Below are 27,838 nucleotides of genomic sequence, written 5' to 3' on the forward strand. Positions count from 1 at the left end.
AATATTTTAAAAACAATGTTGTAATTTTCTTAATAAAATTTAATTTTTTTTTTAAATAAATAATGTAAATGAGTGATGGAATTTTTTATTCAATAATTATCTATAATATAATAAGTGTTATTATTAATTCACTATTACTTAATTAAATATAAAAGTTTAAAATATTTAAATATCTCAAAATGAATGAAAATCACTATTATATTATAATAATAAAAATAAAAGTTTCATAAAATTTTAAAAAAATTCATGAATTTTTTTAAAATTTAATTTATTTCATTAAAGAAATGAAAGATAGGTTAGGCTAAGAAGAAAAAATTATAATAAATATAAGTATTAAATACATTTTATTTATTTTTTCAAAACACACTTAAATATGATTTAAAATAGTTCAAATTTGTTATTAAGAAAAAAAAACTATAATGATCTTATACCATAGTCCACTTTTCTCTATACATATTATAAATAAATTAGAATTAGTGGTTGAGACTGATAAACAACATATTAGTGTCTATTAGTGCTAAAGGGGACACCAGACTATTATGCCAAAGATAAATGCCCGAGAGGTTTCCCACAAATATTTACCTTTTCCTTTATAGTTTCTTGAGAGTAGTTTGAAGATTGAATTTGAATATAAAATTAAAATAAAATATTAAAATTCTTTTTAAATAGTTGATGAAATAGAAATTGGAGGCAAATGAAAACATTAAAATTTTAATAACCTTTTTGATTTGTGATGGTAATTTCAGGAATGACTTTCGTTATGTTAAGTAATTAAAATCTTAATGAAATGAAAATATTAAATTCTCATTTAAATTGATTATGATTATGAAAAGATAAAATTTTGAATTACTTTGAGGTTTGTGATTGTAATTTTAAGAATAATTTTCGTCAAGTAATTAAAATACTAACTAAATAAAAAGATTAAATTAAAATCCTAATTAAATAAAAAGATTAAAAACTAAATGAAAAGATTAATTCCCATTTAGGTTGATTATTAGTATTAAAATATTAAATTTTGAATTATTTTTTAGGTTTGTAATGATGATTTTAGAAATGACTCTATTACATCCTTATCCACATGAGAAAATTAAATTCCTATTCAAATTGATTATTACAGTTGATAAGGGTATTTTTGGAAATAAAAAAGTGTTTAGGTTTAAAACCTTAACTAAATAAAAAGATTAAATTCTCGTTTAAGTTGAATATTACTATGGATACGAGTATTTTTAGAAATAAAAAAAATTAAAAAATATGTCGATAATATGGAATAGATTTTCCAAAATAACATGAAGAGGTGGATTAAGTCAGCGAACCAAAATACGATGAAGTGAAATGCAAAGGGTCGTCCAAGCCCAAATCACAACCTCTACCCCTCTACCTCCCACAGTCCGAAAATTGGCGGGAGCCCAGAAAGGCGGCCCGGCCTGATTAGGCCGGTGAAGTCAAAAAGTGCTGCAACTCCAAGCAACTTTCCCCACCGTGCTCAGCCTCAGTCCGAACCAAAACCGGACAACAAAATTGAGAGAAGAGAGATTGCTTCGTCAATACCTACGGTCTCTTCTTCGTTTTCAATCTTAGTTTCAATTTCGATCTCAATTTGGCACCACATCTTCCTGGATCCGTTAGTTTCTGCCTGCCTTACAATTCTATTTGAAACGGAATCTGTATGTTTTCTTTGCCCTAGATCGATAAAATTCTCAATCCGTTTAGATTTATTAATGTTTGTTTTTGTCTGAATCTCCTTTTGTATGATATTTGGTCTTAATTTCCTGGTTTAATCATAGCAATCTTATTGTTGGTATTGTTGTCATTTCTTGTCTCTGTTGGGTTTGCGAGGAAAGTTTAGGATATGGGGGTACATAGTTTGTACTTTTATTGAGGGTTATATAATTATATTTGGAGGGCATCTTTTTACTTTAATATAGTTATAGTAATTATCTCTTCATTCACCGAATCCCAGATTGGGTTTTCTGTAGTTTTTGTAAATGGGTTGATTTTCAACTATATGCTGGCATAAATTTTATTATGTATTGTGCCTTAGGTGTTTTTGAGGCATTTGTGTTAATTATCATTATAACTTTGGCTGCAGCTATACAAAAGAGGAAGTTTGGGGTGAGGTAGTTTGCTAGTGATGGAGTCTTGCGACTGTATTGATCCCCCATGGCCAGGGGATGAACTGCTAATGAAGTACCAATACATTTCAGATTTCTTTATTGCACTTGCTTATTTTTCCATCCCTCTAGAGCTGATCTACTTTGTTAAGAAATCTGCAGTGTTTCCCTATAGATGGGTGCTTGTGCAGTTTGGTGCTTTTATTGTCCTATGTGGAGCAACGCATCTTATTAACTTGTGGACTTTTGGAATGCATTCGAGAAATGTTGAAGTAGTTATGACCACTGCAAAGGTTTTGACTGCTGTGGTGTCTTGTGTAACTGCCCTGATGCTGGTTCACATTATTCCTGATCTACTGAGTGTGAAGACTAGAGAACTATTTTTGAAAAACAAAGCTGCTGAGCTTGATCGAGAAATGGGTCTGATTCGTACACAGGAAGAAACAGGGAGGCATGTTAGAATGCTGACTCATGAGATCAGAAGCACTCTTGATAGGCATACTATACTAAAGACCACACTTATAGAGTTAGGTAGAACTTTGTCTCTGGAAGAGTGTGCATTGTGGATGCCAACACGTACTGGCTTAGAGCTTCAACTTTCCTACACTCTGCGTCAACAGAATCCTGTTGGCTTTACCATACCCATTCAGCATCCTGTTATTAATCAAGTCTTCAGTAGCAATCGTGCAGTTAAGATATCACCAAATTGCCCAGTGGCAAGATTGCGGCCTCTTGCAGGAAAATACATGCCTGGGGAGGTTGTTGCTGTGCGTGTACCACTTCTACATCTCTCTAATTTCCAAATAAATGACTGGCCTGAGCTTTCAACAAAGCGCTATGCTTTGATGGTTTTGATGCTTCCCTCAGACAGTGCAAGGCAATGGCATGTTCATGAACTGGAACTTGTTGAAGTTGTTGCTGACCAGGTCTGACTTTTCTCTTTGTCCTTTTCTTTGCATGACTTGGTTATTACTTTGCATTAAAGAAACTTAACCAGAACTTTTCTCACTCATTTACTTATTTTCTCACTTTGATGCCCTTTAATATTCACTTTGTTAAATACTTTGTCTTGCTCCTGGATATTGCATCTGATAAACAATTTTGCCCTTTCATGTGAGACATTTTCATAGTGCCTAAATTGAGTTACATCTGATAATGAGTTATATTATGATTGAATGAAATATGTCTTCACTGTGCTGAGATCAAGTTCAAAAAGGATGGAGGGAAAGCAAAATAAATTGTTTAATCATTTTATCAATTGAACCTTTATTCTAAATAAATCCCTAGTGAGAGGATACTGTTGGGAAAAGAGATTGATTATTATATAGCTATAGAGTTGCATCCCATTGCTTACTAATCTAGAAAATATGTCTTTCAAGATTTCCTACTAATAATAATAAAGGGAAAGTAGGTAGGCTTTTGGGCAGTTTAGCTCGCACTCGTGAGGGTGGTCATTGATGAGTTGGCATCATGTTGTCCTTAGGTCTATCAGAATGAACATTGATGGTCAAAGCCCTCTAGTTGCATTCCTTTGTTGAGAGTAGCATGTCTAGTATTTCAGAAACCATATGATTATATAGTCAAAGGGAATATGCTGCGCCTAAAATCATCCCAAGTGCTGCTAATGTAGCTACTAAGCTATTTCTTTGGAAATCTCTAACTGAGATGGGAAATTCCTCAATAAAGCTGCTAGTACCGGGTGAACTCATATTGGCCACAGTAGAAGAGAAGGAAATGGTAGGGAGGGGGTCTAAACAGAAAATCTGCAACTATCATTGACCTTTTCTTGTACTTGATCACCAACTTGAACTGTTTTAGGAACTGTAGGACTTTACTGGCTATTGTTGCATCAAAGAAGTGGTCCCTATACCAACTAGATGTGAAAAATGCCTTCCTACATGGAGAAAACAATAAGGAAGTATATTTTGACTTTCATCGAGAACTTATATGCAAGATGCGATGCCACTGGCTGTAAAAGGAAGGACTAAGCTAGGCAACAAAAGGGATTCTGTTCTGATGCGTATGAAGGGAGAGAAGGTACTCATTGCTGAGCTATTGAAATTAAAGAGATCTTGTCACATGAATGCTTGATATCCGAGATGTGCTTCCCTTGGCATGATGGGTACAAGGTTCTTTCCTTACATGTTGCTCGCTTGATCAAGGACAATCTCAAAAGCCAAAGAGAATGATTGAATTGAATGAAACCTAGCCACTATTGGGCTCTATAAAAGTTGCTGGGAAACTCTCACTTTATGCTTGAGAAATTGCCTTTTCGATGATCTACTTCACGAATGGAAGGGTGGAACCAAGGAAGACAGCCGAATATTGGGAATTCAAAGAGAAGGATCTCCATAGGTAAATATTGAGCATTGAATCCACCTATCATTAGTATGAGTTAGGAGAGCGAGATGGATTAAAATACCCAATGGGTGGTGAAAAAGCTTTCTTGCACACAAGAACCTTCCTTCTATATTGCAACTTTTTCCATTGGCTTTTGTTAAGCCTTATCCCTACCTGTATGTTTGAAGCTTGGATGCTTTGTTACAAAAGGCGAACATCCCCATTCTAAAACATTCACATAGAGAGGATGAAAAGAGTATTTACCTTTACAATATTTTGGAATGTTCCTATCTATTCATTTTTTTCTTAAAAAATAAAAAAGGGTTCCATATCTCTCCGAGGCCCGAGGAACAAATTGCACAGGCATCCCATGACCCTTCATTGACAACCTTTAAACTCTAAAGTGGTTTAAGGGAGTTTCCTGGAAATTCTATGGTTTGAATCATCCATAGAGGACCATCAACTATAAAACCTATCTTAGATTGAAGCATCCCCCCAGGATCTACAGTGAGCTACTCTTGCTCCTTTTGGCTAAAATTGGTTTGAGTGTTCTCTATCCTAAAAAGAGAAGATGATGAAGCCAAAGGGGACCCTAATCTAGAACCTCTTTTATTGGATAGAAAAAAGGCTGCATCTCAGATAACTTCTAAAGCATTTTCAAGCAACTTCCACTATCTGAGGATGAAGGCGATGTCTGCCTTGAAACTTCAACTGAAGAAACTAAAAAGTTGTGCTTTTAAGGGACAGAAAAGCCTCATTTTTGTTGTGAGGGAGAAGGGATTTAGATCCACCAAAGGGCTCTCATAATCCATTTCAAGAATAGGTTGATATCATTGTGCCTAAATAAGGTAGAAAGATGGCTAGTGGGCTGAGGCTTGGCCCTACTTATATCAATGATCTTATGTCCAAATTGGGGTTCTATAAATTCCTCACAGTGAGAGAATGAGAGGAGGATGGTGTTGGTTTGCAGTAGATTCAAAATTCTTTATCTTTTTAACGTGGAGCTTGAGAGGTGTCATAGTGGAACAAAGTAGAGGCTTCTCAGCCTGAGTTAGATTTGGGGAGTTGAGTTCATGATGCTTGTTGGAAGGGGTGGAACCTTGCTGCAGAGATGAAGAGTTGCAGAAATGGAGCAAATGTTAGGTGAAGGGTGGTAGGCAGTTCAAGTTGGAGTGTAGACTAAATGGGGTAGGGAGATTCATTTTTTTGTTTTGTAATCATTAAAAAAGCCAAGAGATTTACTTTGATCTTTCCAAAAGGGAGGGGTCTCCATGGGGGTTGGCCCATTTTGGCGGAGAAACTTTATTTGTTAGGGCTTGTTCCTACAAGTGAGGCAAGGAGAGTGGTCTTTCCAATAGAGAAGAGGAATAACACTAGGATGGTGTCTGAAATGAGTCCTTTGCGATGTAGTTAGGAGGAATGTGGGCATGGTGGGAGGTGCGGTTTGGCTTCAACTTGGTGAGAGCGAGGTGCAAAGTAAGGAGAAGCAGTGTAGGTCATGTTTGGTTTGGAGGTTTGGTGCAGGCTCTTTTTTGGTTCTAGAGTTAGCTTCGTTGAAAAGGTGGGCGATTGATATTTGGTCATTGAAAAGGGTTTGAAGATTTAAGTTTTTAGGGGACCTCTACTTTGCATTATTTTTGCCTATTAAAAAAAAAAGTTTTGGACCTCTACTTTTGTTTGAATTTGAAGATTGTTTGGAGGCAAAAAGGCTCCTTGCTAGGGGCTTAAGAAGGCTTAAGTAGAGAGTCTTGCAACTGGAAAGGTGGACTCTTAAGGTGGGTGCTTGGTTAGGGGGATTCGTTAAGGAAGTGTGGGTAAGAATGTTGGGACTTTCTATGCATCTTTGGTTTCGAGAGGTGCTTAAGAAGATTGGGGATTGTTGCAAAGGTTTCATAGCAGTGGATGAAGACACTGTCTTTTCTTCTTAGGTGTAGTGGGCTAGGATTTTGGTAAAGTTGGATGGGAGGGCCTACCTAGGTATGTTGCAAGTGGTGATTGGTTCATTGTGTTTCTCCTTTTAGTTGTGGTGGGAAGTCCTTCCTAGGTTTACAGAAGTAGTCTTGAGTAGTTGCAATAGCAGGCATCTTGCTTCGAAGATTAGGGGTGATGAGGATGGTGGGACATGTGTGGGTGAAGGTGTGGGGAAGGATTTGTACTCTTTGCAGCTTGATGGGGTTGATGTGTCGATCTCTATTGGCAAGAGAGATCGGGTAGGTGAGACTATAGCTTTTTGCCTCTCAAAAGTTGCAATAAGAAGGGAAAGGAATGGAGGCGATAGGAAGGGTACATAAGTAGGTGGCGGGGATAGTTGGTATGGGATTGGAACTAAAGGTGGCTTTAGAGGGGATGTTAGTGGACCCTAGTTATTGGGCTCCCTTGCGTTGAAAGAGGCCTACCGGGCTTTTGGAAAGGGGGGATGCTTTAGGTTTGGGCTTGGCCTAGGAGAGAGGTGTTAAGGAAAGTGAGTTGGCTGGTTTTTGGTGGATAAGTGTGGGGGTGTGGAAGGCTCGTTAGGGGTCCTTTTTGGGGGTGGTTTTCTGTAGAGGCTCCTATGACCAAGCTAAGTTTGTCGATGTCATCTCGGATTATGATCACTGACAATGTGCCCGCTGTGGTTGCTAGGTACACGATTATTTCTCCTTTCTCTTTAGTCCCTTTGGGGGTGCGAGTTATCTCTTCTTCTTCTCTTTCTTCTTAAGATCGGGTTTTTGAAGAGATTTGTGATTCTGGTTATGGCTCGAGCTTAGAGAGTTTGGAAGGGGAAGTCACTTAACGTCCCTTGAGGATGATTTGGGTTGATGGTAGTTCTGTGGGGTGTTTCTTTGAGGTAGAGAGGGCTATAATAGAGGCAGGGGATGGGAGTCAAGAGGGAAGGGTCTTCGACATAGGGTGTTTAAACAATTTAGGGGGGGCAGGGGTGGAGGAGGGCATGACGAGGGTTGGTCCTAAACCTGCCTAGCTCAGTTTAACAACGTTTTGGGTATGCCGAAAAAGGGATTTAAGGAAGAGATCTTAGCCCTGCTTAAAAAAATGAAGATGAGAAAGGCGTAGAAGGCTTCGATGGGTGATTTTAAAAGAAATAAAATTGTTAGCTACTTTGTTCTTATCAACAATTCTCCTTCAAGCTTTTTTCAAAGCTTTTGGGGATTGAGGCAAGGGGACCCTCTCTCCCTTTGTCTTTTTGTGATTGCCATGGAGGCCCTTAGTTGTTTGCTTAAGAGGGTTAAGGTTGGAGGTTTCTTATTGGGTTGGTAGGTCAGAGGCAAAGGAGAAGAGGGGGTGAAAGTTTCTCATTTGTTGTTTGCTGATGACAGATTACTATTCTATGAGCGTTCTTTAGATTAATTAACTTGAACTAGTTGCTTATGTGGTTTGAGACCTTATCGGGATGGAGAGTTAATTTGGAAAAGAGGGATCTAATTCTAGTGGGGAGGGTGGAGAACTTAAAGGAGCTGATTTAAGAGTTTGGTTGCAAGGTTGGTGCTACTTTTTTAGGCCTTCCTTTGGGTGCTTTGTTTAGTCTGTGACAGTTTGAGATTGTGTGGAGGAGTTTAGTAAAAGATTAGCTATATGGAAAAAATAGTATATTTCCGAAGGGGGGAGACTTACCTTAATCCACAACACTCTTTCTAGCATGCCTATTTATTTTATGTCATTGTTTTTTGCATTCAAGGATTGTCAGATTGAGGTTAGAGCAAATCCAAAGAGATTTTCTTTGGGGAGGAGGGGTCCTTGAGTAGAAACGACATTTGGTAAGGTGGTCTATCGTTTACTTAGACAAAAGAAAGGGTGGTCTAGAGGTTCAGAATCTTTTGTTGCTCAACAAAGCCCTACTGTGAAAATGGAGTGGGTATTTTGTTGAGGAGAGGGGGCTTTTTGGAAGCAAGTCAATAGCGGTAAATACATGGAAGAAGAAGGAGGGTGGCACTCTTGCAAAGTGAGAGAAGGATATAGGATAGGGTTTTGGAAAACCATAAGGAAGGATTGAGATATTTTGAGTTATAGAGTTGCCTTATCCGTGGGTAATGGGAGGAGGGCAAGGTTTTGGAAGGGCAAGTGGTGTGGTGACGATCCGTTGTGCATTTCTTTTCCCTCTTTATTTGCTATAGCTCATTCCAAGGAGGCTTAGGTTGAGGATGTTTGGAACCTATTAGTTGATGGGGGTTATTAGGCCTCTTGCTTCACTAGGCAACTCAACAATTGGGAGGTTGAAATTGTGGAGTGCTTTTTGCTGATATTGCAAGGGAGGAGGGTGTATAAGGATGTGGATGATAAGGTGTCATGGACAAAGTCAAAGGATGGAAAATTTTCGGTTGAAACCCTTTACAAGTTTATGGAGCCAAGAAGATAAGACATCTTTTCAACAAGTGTAGTTTGGAACTCATAGGTGTCGCCAAGGGTGAGCTTCTTTGCATGGGAGGTCACTTGGAATAAGGTTTTAACCTTAGATCACATGCAGAGGAGAGGGTGATCTTTGATGAATAGGTGTTTCCTTTGTCTTACTAAGAATGAATCCATTGGTCACATCCTCATCCACTTATGACATTTATTGTTTTCTCTATTTGGTGTGTCATGGGTGCTCCCCTCTTCAGTTAGGGAGACGCATGTACGATGACACGGTTCTTTCATGGATACAAAAAGGATAAAGTTGTGGCGGACTGCTCCCTTATGCCTTTTTTAGACAATTTGGTAGGAAAGAAACAACATGGCATTTGAAAATGAGAGGCATTCGGTTCAGAGGCTTAAATGTTCTTTCCTTTGTAATCTTTGGTCATGGTCCAAGTTGTTTATAACTTTTAGTCTCTCTTACATTGTAGATTTTGTGGATTGGTTGAGCTATGTTTGAGGGGGTGATGTTTTTTGTAGCCCCCTTTGTTTTTTGATGACACATTAAAACGTTCTTTATATATTTCCCGTGTACTTCGGGATGCTTTTTTGAGATTTTTCTTTATAATATTCTTCTTTTTATCAATAAAAAAAGATGTCCATACTAGTGGGCCATTTCAAAATGATTAAGCCTAACTCTTGTTGGACCAATATGATTGTTGTGGCCCACTTCCAAAAATATCCTCTCCCTTAGATGAATTGATAGAGTGAACTTCCTTCATAGGCTTCCTGGGTTCTCTTATCAATCTTACATTGGGAAGCTCATAGCCTTTAGAAAAATTCAACCCAACACTCTTAACTAAAATTGGCCCTTTGTCTATGTGTGCTAGAGACTTCTCGTTAAAAGCTCAATAGACTTATTTTACCAACCCATCAGCTTTGAGCTAACACACATAACCTCTATCTTCCTTTTGACCCCTACCAATAATTTTGGAGACATAGTGAGAGGATGTTGAGTCCCCATCCACCGTTAAAAGCTTAGGGAAAGTAGTAGTGGCCAACCTAAACCTACTACACATATTATCTTAGTTGGCCACATGCCCACCTTTTGAGTCATCGCTTTCCACACACACATCAAGGCACTTGAATAAGCCTTTTCTCCAACCTTGATTATTTGTTTATTTTTATTTAGTAAAATTTTCATGTCAAAATACAATATTTATTTTTTTTTAAAAAAAAAGCCAGTGAGAGTTATGAGACAAGGACGAAAAAAAATGTAGAAAAGTGAAGAAAAGATAAAAATACCAATGTCTCGGCAAGGTACATCTATTTTTCCTCCTTTTCTTTGTCTTCTTCACTTCTCCACTGCACGGTTGAGGCTAGGGCAAAATTTGGGAGGTTTTCGGGTTGAAAACAACCAAAAAAGGGGGTTGGAAGGGAAAACAGGGCTAAAATGGCGTCGTTTTGACTTATTCTTTTTAAAATAAAAAAGGCCAAAACGACGCCGTTTTGAGCCTTTTTAAAAAGGTCTAAAACGACGTCGTTTTGGTCCCAAAAAATAAAAATAAAAATAAAAATAAAAATAGGGCTTCTCTTTACCCTCTGCAACCCGACGTCAGAGAAGAAAGGCGAAGGAGAAGAAGGAGATAGGGGATTGAGGCGCACTTGTGGACTGCGTCGCGCCTTGTGCGCCTAAGTGGAGCCTTCATGAAGGGGCATTGCCTGCCTTTAGGCGAGGCGTCGGAGGGTGGCATTATGCCACCTGGAGCCTAAGCGCGCCTTTCACAACTATGTGAAGGCTAGTGGATCTTCCATTCGATGACTCTCTTTCCTGGATCTTGGCATGTGAGGAGGTGGAATTGTCTTTAATGGGAATGGAGGATAGGGTTCCTTTTTCTGGAAGACTGAATAGCAAGGGTATGAAAAGGTGTCGAACCTTAAACTCCTTAAGAGTTTTATATAAACTCCCTTGTGGGTTTAAGTGACTTGAGTCCATCTTGGGCTTAGGTTACTTAATCTAGCCCATTGGGTCCTAATTAATTAGTTAGTCTTATTGGGTTCTAATTAATTAATTAACCAAATTCAAAAAGATCATTCATAAGTTCTTGTGAAACCTTGAGTATTTTCCAAAATGCCCTAATGCATACATATGAATAGAGAGTCCAAATATCCCTCAATGAATGTGTCACCAAGGAATATAAACTCGAGCGGGAACTATTGAGACCCATACGAAAATATTAGCTTTCTCATAATCCAATTATGAAGTTGACTCAACACCCACTACAAAGGGTCAACTATATTCTAGTATCCTATGAGTATAGAATGAGATATTAGAACTTGGGTCCGTGACCTACTATAAATATCCCTCAATGAATGTGCCACCAAGAAATATAAACTCAAGTAGGAACCTTTGAGACCTATAAGAAAATACTAGCTCTCTCATCCAATTATGAAATTGACTCAACACCCACTATAGAGAGTCAACTATACTCTAGTATTCTATGGGTATAGAATGAGATACTAGAACTTGGGTTTGTGACCTACTATCCATTAAATGTAGGCTTCCCATGAATTGGTGTCTGAATTTAACGAGGTGGATATTATCAACCTCTCAAGATAACATCTACCATCTTAGAGTCCCAGATCCCCTTATCATGTGATCAACTGATATACTCTAGTTCTTTAAGAGCATATATCAAATTTCAATTAAGGAATTACTATGAGTAGAGATTTCTTGGTCATATGCCCTTAGGATCACTTAAGAGGACACGTTGTTTCAACCTATGAGATATCATGGTGCCCATTTTGAGAATACCTGTTGCCACCAACCTTAATCAACAACAACCCAATCCATAGGAAATATATGATTATCTCAAGGTCTCACTTGTAGGTTAAGGTCACTAAAGACTTTAATACTAGATTAATATCCTCTCAAGGTTGAGAGCCTATACAATATAATGGTTTGGTGAAGTCATGACTACCCGATGACCAATGTCATGACTCACCATAGGCCTATCAAATGTGTAACTATACACACTAGTGTACTCACCATGAGAAATCAATTCCAATAACCAACATAAGTTATCCATCTAATTAGGGGGTAGTGCCTGACAACTTCAAATGCATTGCTTAAGTCCATGAAATAGCTGTGAACAATTCGTTTACTTACAAGGAACCCATGACTTGGATTTTTCGTGCTCCTTTTAATACGCTTAAGTCTTGTATAATGTAAAAGATTCTAGGTTTGAATGCTCTGATAATGTGATGCAAAAATAAGATAGATAGAAAGGGAAACTGGAATCATATCATAAATAATAAAATCTGTTTATTGTTACATCATGTCATACTTTTAAGAGCTCTATCTTAACTCAAATATCATAATAATAAGTTCTAGAATAAACATATGACGTACATGAGAAACTACCTATAAAGTCTACTATATAATCAATCATGAAGAAAATCTACTAATTCTAAGAGGACAAGTACACAAATTTACTTGGACCATATGCTTCTTTCTCTTAGGTATCTTACATTGGTTAGCAACTACAATTATCTTCATGTTTGTGACACAACACCTCGAGCTCCTTAGACCTTAGTGAACTTAATGATTTAAGAGGATGCGATCAACCATTAGGATTCAACCTTTTTTTTTTATTAGTAAAATGGGTGTTGTAGTAAAGAAAAGGTATACACGACGTACACATATACAAAAATCAATAGGGGCGACAACATAACCGCACCCTACGGGGAACCTAACCAATTCACAAAATCTATCAAAGAAGTAATGCTATCCTCTATGTACACTGTAACCCAATTCCAAAATAAGTACAAAAAAGAACTTTTAAAAGTTTGATCTAAGCATTCCTTATCCTCAAAAGCTCTCCTATTTCCTTTCCTCGAAATGGACCAAAAAATGTAAAGAGGAGCAACTTTCCAAGCCTTTTTCTTTTTCTTGCCAACTGGGACACCATTCCAACTTAGAAGCATCCCCCTCATCGAAGAATGCATCACCCACTAAATATGAAAAAGAGCACAAACCAGCTGCCACAATGTACTTGCTTTTGGACAATGCAAAAGTAAATGATCTCCCGTTTCCTCTTCAACCTTGCACATGTAGCACTTGTTTGGCATCCTTTAACCTCTCCTAAGTTGATCTTGTGTCAAAATCTTAGCCCAAGTTACCTCCTAAGCAAAAAAGCTAACTCTAACAGAGGCCCAAGAGTTCTACACTATACCGTTTGGGAAAGGCTCCACTCTCCTACTTGCCAGAGAGGAGTAAAAGGACCGAACTGAAAAGTCACCATCCTTAGTCTCCAACCAAACCATGGCATCAAAAGTATCTGTAACGATGGAGTAGCCATGCAAGCTCCTAAATAAGGCATCTACCTCTAACTCCCAATCATTGAATTGTCTAATAAACCTCGGTCCCCAACTACCCCCATTCCAAACATCTACCACCCAAGCATCCTTAAAGGAAGCTATAGCATAAAGACTCGGGAACTCATCTCTCAATGACATATCACCAAACCAACTATCTTTCCAGGATTTACCTGATTCCTCGAACCAACCTGAAGCCTAGTTTTATCTTTGAAGTCCTCCCAACCATTTCTAATTGCCTTCTATACTCCTACACCGTACCTCCCTCTCACCTCCTTTGTGCAACACTCCCCTTCCTGAATCTCATACTTACCAACAATTACCCGCTTCCAAAGAGGGTTCCTTTCCATCACAAATCTCCAAGACCATTTATCCAAAAGTGCCTTATTGAAGAGAGGAAAGCTTTTAAAACCCAAACCCCTATTGTGCTTCTCCAAACACACAATCGACCAATTAACCAAATGAGGTTTTTTCTCCAACTCCCCTCCCCCCCATAGGAAATCTCTTTGATTTTTTTCCAATCTGGCCACCACTCTTTTAGGGATAACAAATAGGGACATAAAGTAAATAGGCAAACTAGATAAAGTGCTCTTAATCAATGTCTGTCTTCCACCTTTTGACAGATATTTACTCTTCCACAAAGCAAGCCTTTTTTTGTACTGTTTCTCCACACCTTCCCATACCCTACTAGACTTGTAAGGAGCACCCAAGGGGAGGCCTAAGTAAGTGGATGGAAGAGAACCCGTCTTAAAACCTAAAACCTCAGCAAACTCCTCCAAATTTGGAACCTCCCCAACGGGAATCAATTCACTCTTCTCCAAATTAATCTTAAGACCCTAGCATGCCTCGAACCATATAAAAACCTAGTTCAAATACTATAAGTTTTCCTTGCTTGCATCACAAAAAATGAGAGTATCATCTGCAAAGAACAAATGAGATACCTTAACCCCCACATCATTCCTCTCTTTAACCCGGAAACCCTCAATAAAACCACCATCCTTTGCCCTTGAGATCAAACAAGAAAGGATCTCCATCACCAAAATAAACAAATAAGGAGACAAAAGATCTCCTCGTCTCAACCCTCTAGACTTATTGAAGAAACTAGAAGGAGAGCCGTTGACCAAAATAGAGAAATGGACCGTAGAAATACACCATCTAATCCAACCCAACCACTTGGAGTTGAAACCCATTTTATCTATCACTGTTATAACACAATTTAAGTTAACATGGTCATACTCCTTTTCTATATCTAGTTTGCATACCAAGCCTCTCAAGTTAGCTTTAAGTTTAGAATCTATGACTTCATTAGCTATTAAAACTACATCTAAGACTTGTCTCCCCCCCCTCCACAAAAGCATGCTGAAAATCCGAGACCAAAGAGCCCATCACCCTCTTGAGTCTATTAACTAGAACTTTGGCTAACAGTTTGTACAAACCCCTAACCAAGCTGATAGACCTAAAATCCTTTAACTCTTCAACCCCCCCTTTCTTAGGCGCCAAAACAACAAAAGTAGCATTTAAACTTCTCTCAAAGCAACCCGACTCATAGAAGTCACCAAAAAAACCAAGACCTCATTTTTTACAACATCCCAGCAGTCCTGCCAAAATGCCAAAGTAAAACCATCCGGACCTGCTTTGTCTCAACTCAAGTTAGACAAGGCAAAAAAAACCTCCTCTTCAAAAAATGGAACCTCCAATGTTGCTGAATCTGCAAGCGATAGAGAATTAAATGCCAGCCCCTCTATGCTTGGCCTCCACTCCCCTATCTCAGAAAGCAACAACTGAAAAGCTCCCGCCACCCCTCTTTAATACTATTCTCCTCTTCAAGACAAACACCATTAATCCCTTAACTTTTCCAAAAAATTCCTCCTTCTATGAGCGTTTTTTTGCCATTTTGTGAAAAAATCTAGTATTTTTATCCCTTTCTTTTAGCCATAGCTCTCTTGATTTCTGCCTCCAGAAAATCTCCTCCAACTCTACCCATTTTTTAAACTCGTCTACAACTCTCCTTTTCTCCTCAAACTCCTCCACTGTGAAGGCTCTTTCTCTTTTCTTTGCATCCCATTGACCTAACTACTCTAAAGCCTCAAGTTTTTTGGTGGACACATTTCCAAAAACCTCTCTGTTCCACACTTTGAGATCCTATTTCAAACTTTTGAGCTTACCCGCCAAAATATGACTATGAGACCCCTGGACGCTATATCCCTCCCACCAACACCTTATAAGATCCTTGAACCCTTCCTCCTTTAACCACATATTTTCAAATCTGAATGGAATCTTTCCATTTCTAATCCCTCCCCCATCCAACAATATTGGTGCATGATCAAAGACTGGGTTTGGCAGGATTTTCTGAACCAATCCACTAAACTGGTCTTCTCAATCATCAGATACTAGGAAACGATCCAGCCTAGAAGCTGAACTATTGTTTAAACCACCACACCATGTATACTCGCTACTGGAAAGGGTAAGGTTTTTAATGCCTAGCTCAGCGATAACCTCACAAAAACGTCTCATTGTAACTGACATTCTCAAACAACCCCTTCTTTCTACTGGAAATCTTACCACATTAAAATCACCCCTAATACACCAAGGATCCCTCCAAAGACCTCTAATAGCACCCAACTCAGCCCAAAAATCTTCCCTTTCCTCAGCGAGAATAGGTCCGTAAACACTCGAAAAATCCACACAAAACTACCCTTGCAATTTCTAAATTGGCACAACACTGAGAAGGCACCTACCTCCATCTCAAGAAGCTCTAACACCCTCTTGTCCCAAAACACTACTTATCCCCCTTGCTTGACCTCTAGCATCCACTGCTCGATTCAACCTTGAATAAGAGTTAGGCTTTTCGTAGTGTTAGGAAGGCATAGGAGAATAATGATGACAATAACAATGTAAGACACTCATGTGTTTTAGCAGAATAAGGCATATATTTATATGGAGAAACCCTTGCAGGCTAAGGGATAACACTAATAAAAATGGAACAAGAATTATGAAACATATGTGAAAATTTCCTTGAGCGCTTGCAAGGGGTACTTGAGCGCTCATTAAACCTTTTTCTTTTTGTCCATAAATTCTACATATTATTAAAAAGGCTAATATACGCCTTTCAATGTCATTATTCACCTAAACATATTCAACTATACTTAGCTTATTGATTCAAGGTCAGAATCCATGATGATCTTGAGTCCTCAAAGATCAGTGTAAATCCTAGGAAGTATGTAGAGTGCATCCAATAATGTTTAGTATATTGCCAATCTAAACTAGCTAATGTGGCCTACTAACAATCTCTCTCTTTGTTAATCTTGTGACAAAATAATGATTACATAAATCCTTCAATACTCTCAAAAGGAGTTTATAAAACACATAATCTCTCATGTTTAAACTAAACATCCTCAATAAATGGTTTTCAATTAGTACGCTGCAAATCCTAAAAAATCTTAGAAATTTGTGACATGCACATGCTTAAACAATAATACCTATGAAAAAAAGTGTGGGAAAAACATAATTATACTACATGAAAGAATGTCACAATCCAATATCTTGACGTCAAGTCATAATTTATTGCAAAGAGATATGACCAACCATGCGCAATATAATATATCAATCATATCATATGAATAAAATATATCAAAATATATTAAGTGGCTAATAATAATAACCATAACTCTATCCCCCTTTTTGTAAAAAAAATGGCAAAGTGAAGTGATAAAATCAAGGTGAAATCATCATATCGCAAGATATATATAGATATATATATATAGAAATACCTAGACTAGTCATCAACTACAAGCTTCCTAATGATGCATTAGGATGGATTAGGTATCCTGTTTCTAATAAGATTACCTTTTTGGTACCCTTTGGACATTATGAATGGAACATAATGACCTTTGATCTTAAGATTGCACTCTCAGAATTCCAGAACATAATGGATGAAAACTTTAACCAGCTTTTTGTTTTTATCATTGTCTTCATTGTTGAGATTTTGATAATCAAAACAGTCAAGTCCAGTGTCAAGACCCTACCTAGCTTAGCCCTAGATAATCTAGAAGCCTTTAAGATTGTTAAGATTGACACTTCAAACATAGGTTATAGTGGGATTCTTAGGCAGAGTAATGATATCCATGAAATATTGGCTAGGCATACTTCAAGAAACTGGAGTATTACCCAACACATTCATAGCATCATTAAAAAGGAGATTTTAAGCATTGTTTTATACATTTCAAAATTTCAAAATGGTCTTTTAAATAAAAAACTTTTAAGAGTTGATTGCAAATCTGCAAAATCAGTTTTACAAAAGGATATTAAGAATATAGCTTCTAAGCATAATTTTGCCAGATGGCAAGCTATTTTAAGTAATTTTGATTTTCAAAATGAGTATATTAAAGGAGAAAATAATTCAATCCCTGATTGCTTAACTCGTAAATTTTGCAGGATTCACGAAATCATGGCTAGCAGCTCAAGCTTTTCCCAAGAAGACTCTTATGCTGAATCAGATGATTCTACATCAAACTATCTTCCAGATAATGATTGTGAGGGTATTCTCCCTCCAATAAGGAAATCAAAATAAAGCTCTTTCAATCTTATGGCATTATCAAGCACTCTCCATTCAAGCCTTCACATGACTCCACTGATAAAAATATTCTCCACCGACAAGCTTTAAGCAGTCAGCACGGATCAGAAAAGCATTGAACCATGCTCTCTGATTGTCCCAATAGTTAAAGAATCTTGGTTTTGAAGGCTTAGAGAATTCTCTTGAAAAATTGGGATTCCCACCCCACTGCTTGAATTTTATAAATATGGCAAGTAGAGAATGCCAAATCCAAGTATATATATATATATATGAAAACATCAACCAGAGGATCTGTTCAAAGCATACATAACATGTCCAAAATACATCAAAATATGAATGTCATAAGCTAAAATATAGATGAGCTAGAAATACATCAAAATAAATTAACATAAATTCCTATGTTAAACTAGCTTGAGCTCCCAGGTGGAGGGAATGAATTGGAGCTAGGACCAGGCTATGCTAATAGCTAAGAATTAGTGATAGCTAGTCTCCCATCCATGTGCTAGACTTGATCATACAACTTGTTCGAAATGAGTGTACATATGAGCTGTAAGCTGGTTGATGAAGTCCATCAACCTCTCTGAAATCTGAAGGGAGCAGCCCCCAACAACCTCTGGTGCAATAGCCAATCAAGTACTACTAGCTTGTCCAGAACTACTCAACCTATGTTGCATGATCCTTTACGCTTGCCACCTCCTTACTCCATCTCCAAAGTCTCAACCTTTTCTACTGCGTTGGCAAGACTAACAAGTCATCCATGTGTACGACTCACATGTTTAGATCAAGAGCTATCATGGATGGGAGTTGTTTGATCAAGCACTAGAAGATCATGTTGGAAGTGGAATCTTGCATCCAAGAGAAGTCAAGAAATCAAGATAAGGAGAGACAAACTCCCTAAACAAGATGAATCGCCATTTGAGCCCATAATATCGAGAATGTTCTAGGCTATGTCAATAGGAGGTCCAATCAAGACATAATGAACAAAATGGGTTGTGACTCTCCAGATCTAGGTTCGATGATATGTAGGATAAAAGGTATAGCTAGCAAATATCACAAGAACCCAAGTTGACTTAGTATAGTCAATGAGACAGATGTAAATGGGTAGATCCCATGGAACATTAAAACGACTCACAAGGATCTCTTGGAGCTTGAATGGAGTCAAAGAAGGGACCTCTGGTGCAAGCAAAAATCTCTTAAGTAGAGGACCAAGGCACAAAGCATGCCCAATAGACTGAGTAGTCAAGAGAATGGTCATCCCATACATCATGACGCTGAAAGAGAGGCTAAGAACTAGAAAATGGATGTCCACATAGAACATCCAAGTGTAGTGTGGATAAACAATCCCACTAATATTGGCTAGTGGCTCCTAATGATGCTCTCAAAATATTTGGGAATGTTAGTGCTGTGGAAAGCCACCAAAGAAAGCTCCCTCTCAGGCTTGACTTGGTGGTTGACTGTGATATATGGACACATTAATTTCAGCCAACATACCCATGCCTACATGATGCGACATGGGTGTGGGCATGATATCTGTGTCTGATATGCTTGTATTTCATTCGATATTACTTGATCTTTTACTTTAATTCTTTTTTATAATAATAAAATTTTTAAAAATATTTATGATTTTTTTTACAAATATATATTTGTTTGGTATTTAATTATTATGTAAAACACACAATTATATATATAATTGTGTGTGTTTGCGCATGTGTGTGCTCATACAACATAAAAGCATGCTTGGCTTAGTGATTGGTGGTTGCCCTTTTATGCTTGAGATCCCATGTTCAATCCTTGATTGTGTGCATGTGCACACACACTTATACAACATAAAAGCATGCTTGGCTAAGTAGTTGGTGGTTGCCCTTTTATACTTGAGGTCCTGGGTTCAATCCTTGGCTATGTAGTCTTCAGTTGGGGTTTTTTTTAAAGTACAACATAAAAGCATTGTTGGCTTAGAGGTTGGTGGCTGCCCTTTTATGGTTGAGATCCCCGGTTCAATCCTTGGTTGTTTAGTCTTCAATTGGGATTTTTTTTCCCTTTTAAGTTAAGAAAGAGGGCATCATCATTCATTGGAAATGTATAAGAGTTAAATGGTGTATTTAATCATGTGCCCTATTTAACCAATAAAAGCAAAAAACAGAGCTAGGCTTAAGCTGACTATGCTTTAGCCCATTTGACCTACAAACTGAAATTTTAATGCAAAAGCGGCCTGTCTGGGCTGATGTGTAGCTGATAAAATTAGTAAATACACAAAAAATGGGCAAAATATCAGTATATCATCGATAAATTGGAAAAAAAATGATGAGAAATCTGAAACATCGGACACTTGAGATTCCTAAAGCATTTGTTGTGTTGGATTCCTTCGACACATAATAATAATTGTTCACATTAAAAAAAAAGGGTAGCTGTATATGCATTCTGTTAGATGCTCTGAATAAGGAAGGAGATCATTTAAGCATAAAACAAAATTGAGATTAGGTTTTTTGGTAAAGGTCCTAAATACCTAATGCAGCCTTAGGATTTCTTATATTAGTGGAAATTGGAGAACCTTATGCGAATGGTAAAGGACTTTCTCATTCAATTATTTGGGCCAAGCACTCCCAAACAACATGATATACCTAGAAAAATAAAGTAAAATAAATCTAATCTCAGCAACATGTGAATTGCAGAAATCAGTCTACTGGAAAATTTCTACTTTATGAAATTCTTTCAGTAAAAACACAAAGCACCTGGCTTCCATAGGCCTCTGCCTCTTTGGTTATTTTTTAACAAATGTTTTTTCAATCAGTCTTGCATCTTAAACCGGCATTACTCATTCTAGAACCGATCATTTTCTAGTAATCGAGTTCTTGAAATTGTTGTGTGCAAGTATGTATGAGCATGGGTCTGCATATACTTCATATATGTTGAACATATGTTATCTTTTAGATGATTATTAGATATCTTGCTTTTTTTATATAACTGTATGTGGAATATACCCTTGCCAATCACTAGCTTGCTTTGCATTTGTTTTTCATTTTCTTTATAATGATTTTTTTTGGTTGATTGGGATTGGACTTGAGTTTTTCTTGATGATGATACTTGGAGGTACTCACTTGTAAACTTGGCACGTTGAACCAGGTGGCAGTGGCTCTTTCACATGCTGCAATCTTAGAAGAGTCAATGAGAGCAAGGGATCTTCTTATGGAGCAGAATGTTGCACTTGACATAGCCAGGAGAGAAGCAGAAACAGCGGTTCGTGCTCGCAATGATTTCTTGGCTGTTATGAACCATGAGATGAGAACACCTATGCATGCCATCATTGCACTCTCATCCTTGCTGCAAGAAACTGAGCTGACTCCTGAGCAGCGCCTGATGGTTGAAGCCATCCTAAAGAGCAGTAGTCTTTTGGCTACACTCATAAATGATGTACTAGATCTTTCAAGGCTTGAAGATGGTAGCCTTCAACTTGAAAATGGAACATTTAACCTTCATGTGTTATTCAGGGAGGTAAGATAATGGATACCTGCCTATTATTAGTTGTTTTCAGGCCTTAGCATTGGGCAATCTATAGATCATTTCAGTGGCTGGTAATGTTTTTGACTTAACTAAGATTAATGTTTCTCGTTGCAGGTACTTAACTTGATCAGGCCTATAGCGTCTGTCAAAAAGTTGTTTGTTTCATCAAGTTTGGCTCCAGACTTGCCTGAATTTGCTGTTGGTGATGAAAAACGCCTCATGCAAATTATGTTAAATGTTGTTGGTAATGCTGTGAAATTCTCGAACGAGGGAAACATCTCAATTTTTGCTTTTATTGCAAAATCAGAATCTTTAAGAGATTCTCGTGCGCCAGATTTTTTCCCAGTGCACAGTGATAATCACTTTTATTTGCGTGTACAGGTTTGCTTCTAATGCTTAATTTGATATATATTTATCTCTGGATGCTTAGTGCATTACAGTTTTTCTTCTTGTGTAGGTTAAGGATTCAGGATCAGGAATTGACCCCCAAGATATTTCTAAGCTGTTCACTAAATTTGCACAAAGTCAATCACTAGCAGCTAGAAATTCTGGTGGCAGTGGACTTGGCCTTGCAATTTGTAAGAGGTATTTTCAATCTTCTTACTACCCACAACTTCAGTTTAAGGGGCAAAACAGTCAATTTGAGTTGGTGTTTCTACCTGTTGCCTGGTATTCTAATTTTTATTGGTAGGCAATTATGTCTACTAAGGAGATATCACATTTCATTATTAACTAATGCTATAATGCTTATAATGCTTATATCACATTTCGTCATTTGAGTTAATGCTTATAATGCTTTTTCCTTTCGTATGATCCTATCAGGTTTGTAAATCTTATGGGAGGACATATTTGGATAGAAAGTGAAGGGCTTGGAAAGGGAAGCACTGCTGTCTTCATTGTGAAACTTGGGATTCCAGAGTACTCAAATGAATCTAAGCTCCCTTTCTTTCCTAAAGTGTCAGCAAACCATTGTCAGACAAATTTTCCAGGACTCAAAGTTCTCGTTATGGATGACAATGGGTAAGTGACAAAGCCATCTTTCATACCACGTTCTAATCATGGGTGTATAACCACTATGTTCATTATTTTCTTAAATGTAGATAGGCTGAGATGGCTCAAGTTTTAATCCATTGTTACTAGAGTATAAAGTGTTAATGAGAAATAACATAGGAACATTTTGGGTCCAAGATACATGAGAAATGTGAGGCCAGACAACAATCTGGGATGGAATAATAAAAAACTTTTGTAAAACAGAAGGAAGGCCTCTAAAAATGAAAAATTGAAGTTGTTATTATTACCAAGCTTGTATAGCTATTTTTTTAAGTGAATCTTATAAAATTTTCTCCAATTTCAAACTATGAGGGATTACTTCAAATAACAAATGATTAACTGATTATGAATTAGTCCTAGTTCAAATTAATCTATTAATCAACATTGGAAAGTGTCAAATTCCTATTTGGTGAAAAAAATACTATAGAGAATAATTTCTATGTTGATATTTCCTTGTAAAAATAAATAGCCTTATTGAATGAGGTAAGAATATCTACATAAATATTCTAATTCATGGGAAAAAAATTATGAGATTGAGACGAGCTTGTAAAGTCTAATAGGATAGGTAGAGATATAAAGAAAAGTGAGACACCTAGTGGAGCGAGGGCTTGTAGTCAAGGATATCAATGTTTGAAGCAGGGAAACATGAGATTTTTTTGGGGGTTAGGAGTTGTATCTATTTTCTCTTTCCTTTGCAATTTCTCTGTGGTATAGTGGGTTTTATTCTCTCTCATCCATGAATATAGGTATAGTTGGCAGAACAACGTTAAAACTTCATATACCTTTATGCGTGGAAAACTAGTAGAACAAGTAGTATCAAAGCCATGATGGGGAGTCCTAGAGATGCCAAGGTGAAGATTTCTGGAAGAGCCATAAGAACATAACACACAAGAGGATTGCAAAACGAATTTTGGTTAAAGGTGAAGTCAGTCATTCTTTTATTAGAATGCGATATATGGTGATGTTCTTCTTTATTTGGAATTTTGGTTAAACAGTTAGTTCCAATTGATCTTATTAATTCAAGCATTTAGTTGATTTACTCATATTAAGTCAATTGAATTAGATTGGATTTCAACCAAGTTGCAGTCAAAATTGAATTTGGTGCAGTTGTTTAGGGAAGGTCGGGGAATTAGGCCATTGTTTTTGGAAACAGAGTTTTTTTAGGCAAAAAGGTTTTGGTGGTTTGTAGTGTAAAAGGAGAGCTAGTGGATTAAGTAGGTAACGTGAGAATTTCCATTGAGGTTGAAATTGGTGTTCAAAAAGGGTAACTGCAGGTATGAAATTGAGAAATGGAAGAACTATTACGAATTATTTTGACTCCTTTGTAAAAGGGTGCAGTTGAGGGTGTGGTTGGTGGTTGCAGTGGATTATGAAAGGAAGTTTGGTGCAGAGACGCTACTGTTGACCATCTTTGACCCTAGCATTTTCATTCTCCACAATCCAAACAAGTGTGGAAGTCTTGAGTTGAATTCCTGAAGAGATAAGGGAATTAGAGTGTTTGATTTCTTTGGAAGGCTAAACTTAATGGAGGTAAAAGGGGAGAGGAGAGTGGGATCTGTTGTAAAATGCTTGGGAAGTATCTTGATGTCCAAAAAAGAAGGTGCGGAATCCAAGGATCCCTACTAAGGTCCCTTTGTTTACTTAGACCATGGATTTTGTACAAATGTTTGATGGTGGATCATCTTGAGTAGGAATTAGGCCATTTTGAACAGATGATCATTTGTGAGGAAGAAGTGGAATTGATTGGTCTATCTTATCGTCATTTCATGGGTGCCTGTAAGTTATTGACTTTACTTTCTTCCCTCTTTGACTTGCATGGGTGACTTCAAGGATGATGCTTGAGTTGCACTTCGGATGGATGACTCAAGCTGGTGAGGTAGCATTGATAAAAGTAGGGTAAGGGAAGTATGGAAAAAACATCTTGAATATTATTTTTATTGGAGCATTTAGAAGGAAATAAGTAGGAGAATTTTTTTCCTTTTTATAAGGAGATATTTATAGGAAAATTGCATCATTAAATATTGAATGGGCTTTTCTTCCAATATATAATACTGAATGGAACATATATATATATATATATGGCCCTTATGTAGTTCTTATAAAATATGGTTATTCATTATTTTATTTATTTTTTAAATAGCAGTATATTAAAAAATGGGAAATTGTGTCAAGGTATTTTATAATGTGAGAAAACCTTGGTACGGTAGGATCAAAGGCCATAGATGGCTGAATAGGTTCAATTAAATTTAATTAATGTTTATCCAATTTGAATAAAATCTTATATATCTTTTAAGGAGCATATTCTAATATCTTTTAAATTTAACTATGATCATCATCATCAGAGATTCTAATATCTTTTGAAGGCTTGGATCTGTCATAGTTAAACTTACAATACATTTTTATTTGATGTTTGTCTGTTTGGTTAAAAAAGTCAATAGACAAAGATACCTTATCTAGATTTTTTGATAGATTGTGTGTAACCTAACAGCCTTTGTCTAGCTTTATGTTGCTTTTCTCTTTCTTTTTAGTTTGGATGTTCTGTGTATGCTTACTCTATACCCTAAATGCACCTCTTCTTGGAGTACTCTTAACAATATTTGTATTTAACGATAAATAAACCTTGTTTACTTGATATAAAGATTTTGAAGTCCAATAGGAAATAATTAAATGAACAACATCTATCAATTATTTACAAATAAACTGAGTTAGACCATTTAAAATACATATTGTAGACAAAAAATTTTAGTGGATTAAATTACTACTAAATTGGTCTTCAAAATTGTGACTCCTTAGTTGAACAAAATTTGGGCTTGATGAGTGATGAGTCATACACATTTGACATGTGACATGTGACATGTATCAAAAGGTGACACATGACAAAATTTGGAAGACTACAAAATTTTGTTTTGCCAATAAAATAAAATCTTCCAATTAAAGTCAAAAGAACACTAAAAATAAATATTCTCTCATGACAAATTTCTAAATGAAACAAATCTTCCAATTGAAGTCAAAAGAGAATTTAAAAATAAATATTCTCTTGTTGACAAATTTCCTTAATGAAGGAAATAAGTTTCTAAAATCAAGGAACTAAATTATTTGAATTAAACAACTAAATCTTAGGGGATTCCAAATTTAATTCCTTAATTTCATCTATAAATAAGGATGACTTCCTTTAAAGAAGACAACTTTGGATTGATCGGCAAATTGACTCTACATAGGAAAAGAGGCTGAACTAAGAAGAAAAGGCTTCATAAAATCTCCCTACAATTTCGAAAAATCGTAGAAGAACTATACACTTGTTTTTTGCCTTTCGACAAAACTACTAAGGAATAAGCCATTCTACGCTCTCGATTGACTTTAAAAACAAAAAAAAAACATCTTCATTGTCATTTGTTGGATTGTGATTAAAGGGAAAATATTCTTTTGTAAAGAATATTAACACTAAAATTGTGCTCCACAATCAATTATTAATTTTAATAAAGTATTTGTTCGCATTATTTTTTCCTATAGTTTTGCTAATTTTGCAAGACTACACGAAATTTGTGTATACACATCAATGATATATGTTAGCTTAATTTGTTTAATCTAATTCTAACACAAGGCACATGATTGATTAACACATGCAATTTGCATGAAGAACTCTTTTGGAAAAAACCATAGGATCATGTGTGGTATAAACAAAGCATTATGAAAGTTTACAAGTTATACTAAATCTCAACCTTACCCACTAAATCGCAATCCAAAATCCACCATTTGCGTTTTAATCGCAATCCCAAATCCACCATTGGTGGTTTAAAACAGATGAAATGTCCATAATTCACCTTCCAAGGATTGTATTCAACTTGGTACAACAATGCGCATTGGAATCCTACCAAATCATGTCCCAAAACCTATTGGCCATATTTTCAATCAAAGTTCAAAGTTCTAATTCATCCACATGCAGCCACTTTGTTGTGCCTCGAGTAGCAAAAAGATTAGGTGGGATGAGGAAGTTCCAAGTCCAATTACATGTATCACAAAGGAGAGAAAACCTACCTTTCAAAAAATTAGGTTCTTAAGTAATTTTCGTGGCTCATGAGGGAAATTGCCACTAGAAATATGAGGGGAAATTGCCTTCAAATAATGTGAAAAGGCCCTAGTTTATTAAGAATGACTTTCATTAATTAGAAGGTGAACCAAATCAAGGAATGACACTCATTCTCTCAATCGATCCTAAGCCCACATTCAATCAGTGCTGGTATGTATGCCATTGATCCACTGTGAGAATGTGTTTTGCCAACCAAGAAAGAAAAGGTAAAACAAGCCCTTGAGGCCTGGCTTAAGTGGTAAAGGGATGGGGAGGGTTTGTGGGAGGTTCTAGGTTCAAGTCCCAATGGGACAAAAATTTACCTATCAAAAAAAGAAAAGAAAAAGTAAAACAAAATATTGAGAGGGCATGTTTCTATTGAGCCAACCAATGGCAAAAATGCCAAACTCTATATTTAATTTTCCAATAGAATTGTTAACACACTGATATCTTAATTCAATATGTTTTTGTCACACACCCCTACCCACCCACCCCCACAAAAACCCACACACACACACAAACAAAAAAATCCAGTAATTTCAGAGCATTGCATTTAGCAGCAGAATTTAGTTTTTGTAATTGCAGTTTTAGCTGCTGCCTGCAATTTATGTTCAACTTTGTTATTTGTGGTAATGTAGGGTTAGCAGATCAGTGACAAAGGGTCTGCTTGTGCACCTGGGATGTGATGTAACAACTGTAGGCTCAGCTGATGACTGCTTGCGGGTTGTTTCTCAGGAACACAATGTGGTGTTCTTAGATGTGTGTATGCCTGGTGTTGATGGTTATGAAGTTGCTATTCGTATACATGAAAAATTTACAAAATGTCATCAAGGGCCATTGCTGGTAGCACTTATGGGAAACACGGACAGGGTGACAAAGGAGAACTACTTGAGGGTGGGTATAAATGGAGTTGTACTGAAACCTGTTTCAGTTGATAAGATGAGGAGCGTATTATCAGAGGTTCTAGAGCACCGTTTTCTGTTTGAGACCTGTTGAGTTGTAGGGAATGCTTGCATGAGAAGCCCAAAAAGGGTGAGTGCTTCTTCAAGCCAATATTAGAGTCTGTACATAACTTATACGGCAATGCAGAAATACTGTGGAAGATGTAGTGATGGTGGTAATAGTGTAACATAATATGCTACAAGCAGGTTTGTTTATTCTTCTTGTTCAACTTGTAAAATGAAAACTCAAATAAATGGTAAATTAACATATTGTTTATCCTCTTCAAGGTTTCCATTTCCACATTAATCTTTTATAGCAGCATTTTTACATGATCTTTAGATGAGCTAGTATTAACAAGTTTGTATTGACCCTCTTTCTTTCTTTTCCACATTTTCCTTCTTCAAATAGCATGTCTTGGGAATAGTACTAGTCTTTGTTTTTCCACTAAATATTCTACTCAAATACAGTTGTCATTTGTTAACATAACCTGCATGGCTGCACACTGCAAGCCAGTAGTGTTGTTGTAAAATTATGTTTGAGACTAATGCCTCATTA

The 27,838-nt window shown here is 36.8% G+C and overlaps 1 protein-coding gene across 3 annotated transcripts; it reads left to right on the forward strand.

Moving 5' to 3' along the window:
* Positions 1–1,362: 1,362 nt before the first annotated feature.
* LOC117933641 (ethylene receptor) lies at positions 1,363–27,569 on the forward strand. Of its 3 annotated transcripts, none has more exons than XM_034855111.1 (7): positions 1,363–1,664; positions 2,090–3,037; positions 20,848–21,216; positions 21,340–21,606; positions 21,683–21,810; positions 22,048–22,245; positions 26,980–27,569. In XM_034855111.1, exons 2-7 carry the CDS (start codon positions 2,132–2,134, stop codon positions 27,335–27,337), a joined length of 2,226 nt encoding a protein of 741 aa, XP_034711002.1. In that variant the 5' UTR covers positions 1,363–1,664; positions 2,090–2,131; the 3' UTR covers positions 27,338–27,569. The 3 variants fall into 3 exon arrangements, with proteins under 3 accessions (XP_034711002.1, XP_034711003.1, XP_034711004.1); XM_034855112.1 differs by having other exon boundaries at positions 1,363–1,621; XM_034855113.1 differs by having other exon boundaries at positions 1,363–1,553.
* Positions 27,570–27,838: the final 269 nt, after the last annotated feature.

This window comes from Vitis riparia, chromosome 16, assembly GCF_004353265.1.
Source record: "Vitis riparia cultivar Riparia Gloire de Montpellier isolate 1030 chromosome 16, EGFV_Vit.rip_1.0, whole genome shotgun sequence".
Classification (NCBI taxonomy): Eukaryota; Viridiplantae; Streptophyta; class Magnoliopsida; order Vitales; family Vitaceae; genus Vitis; species Vitis riparia.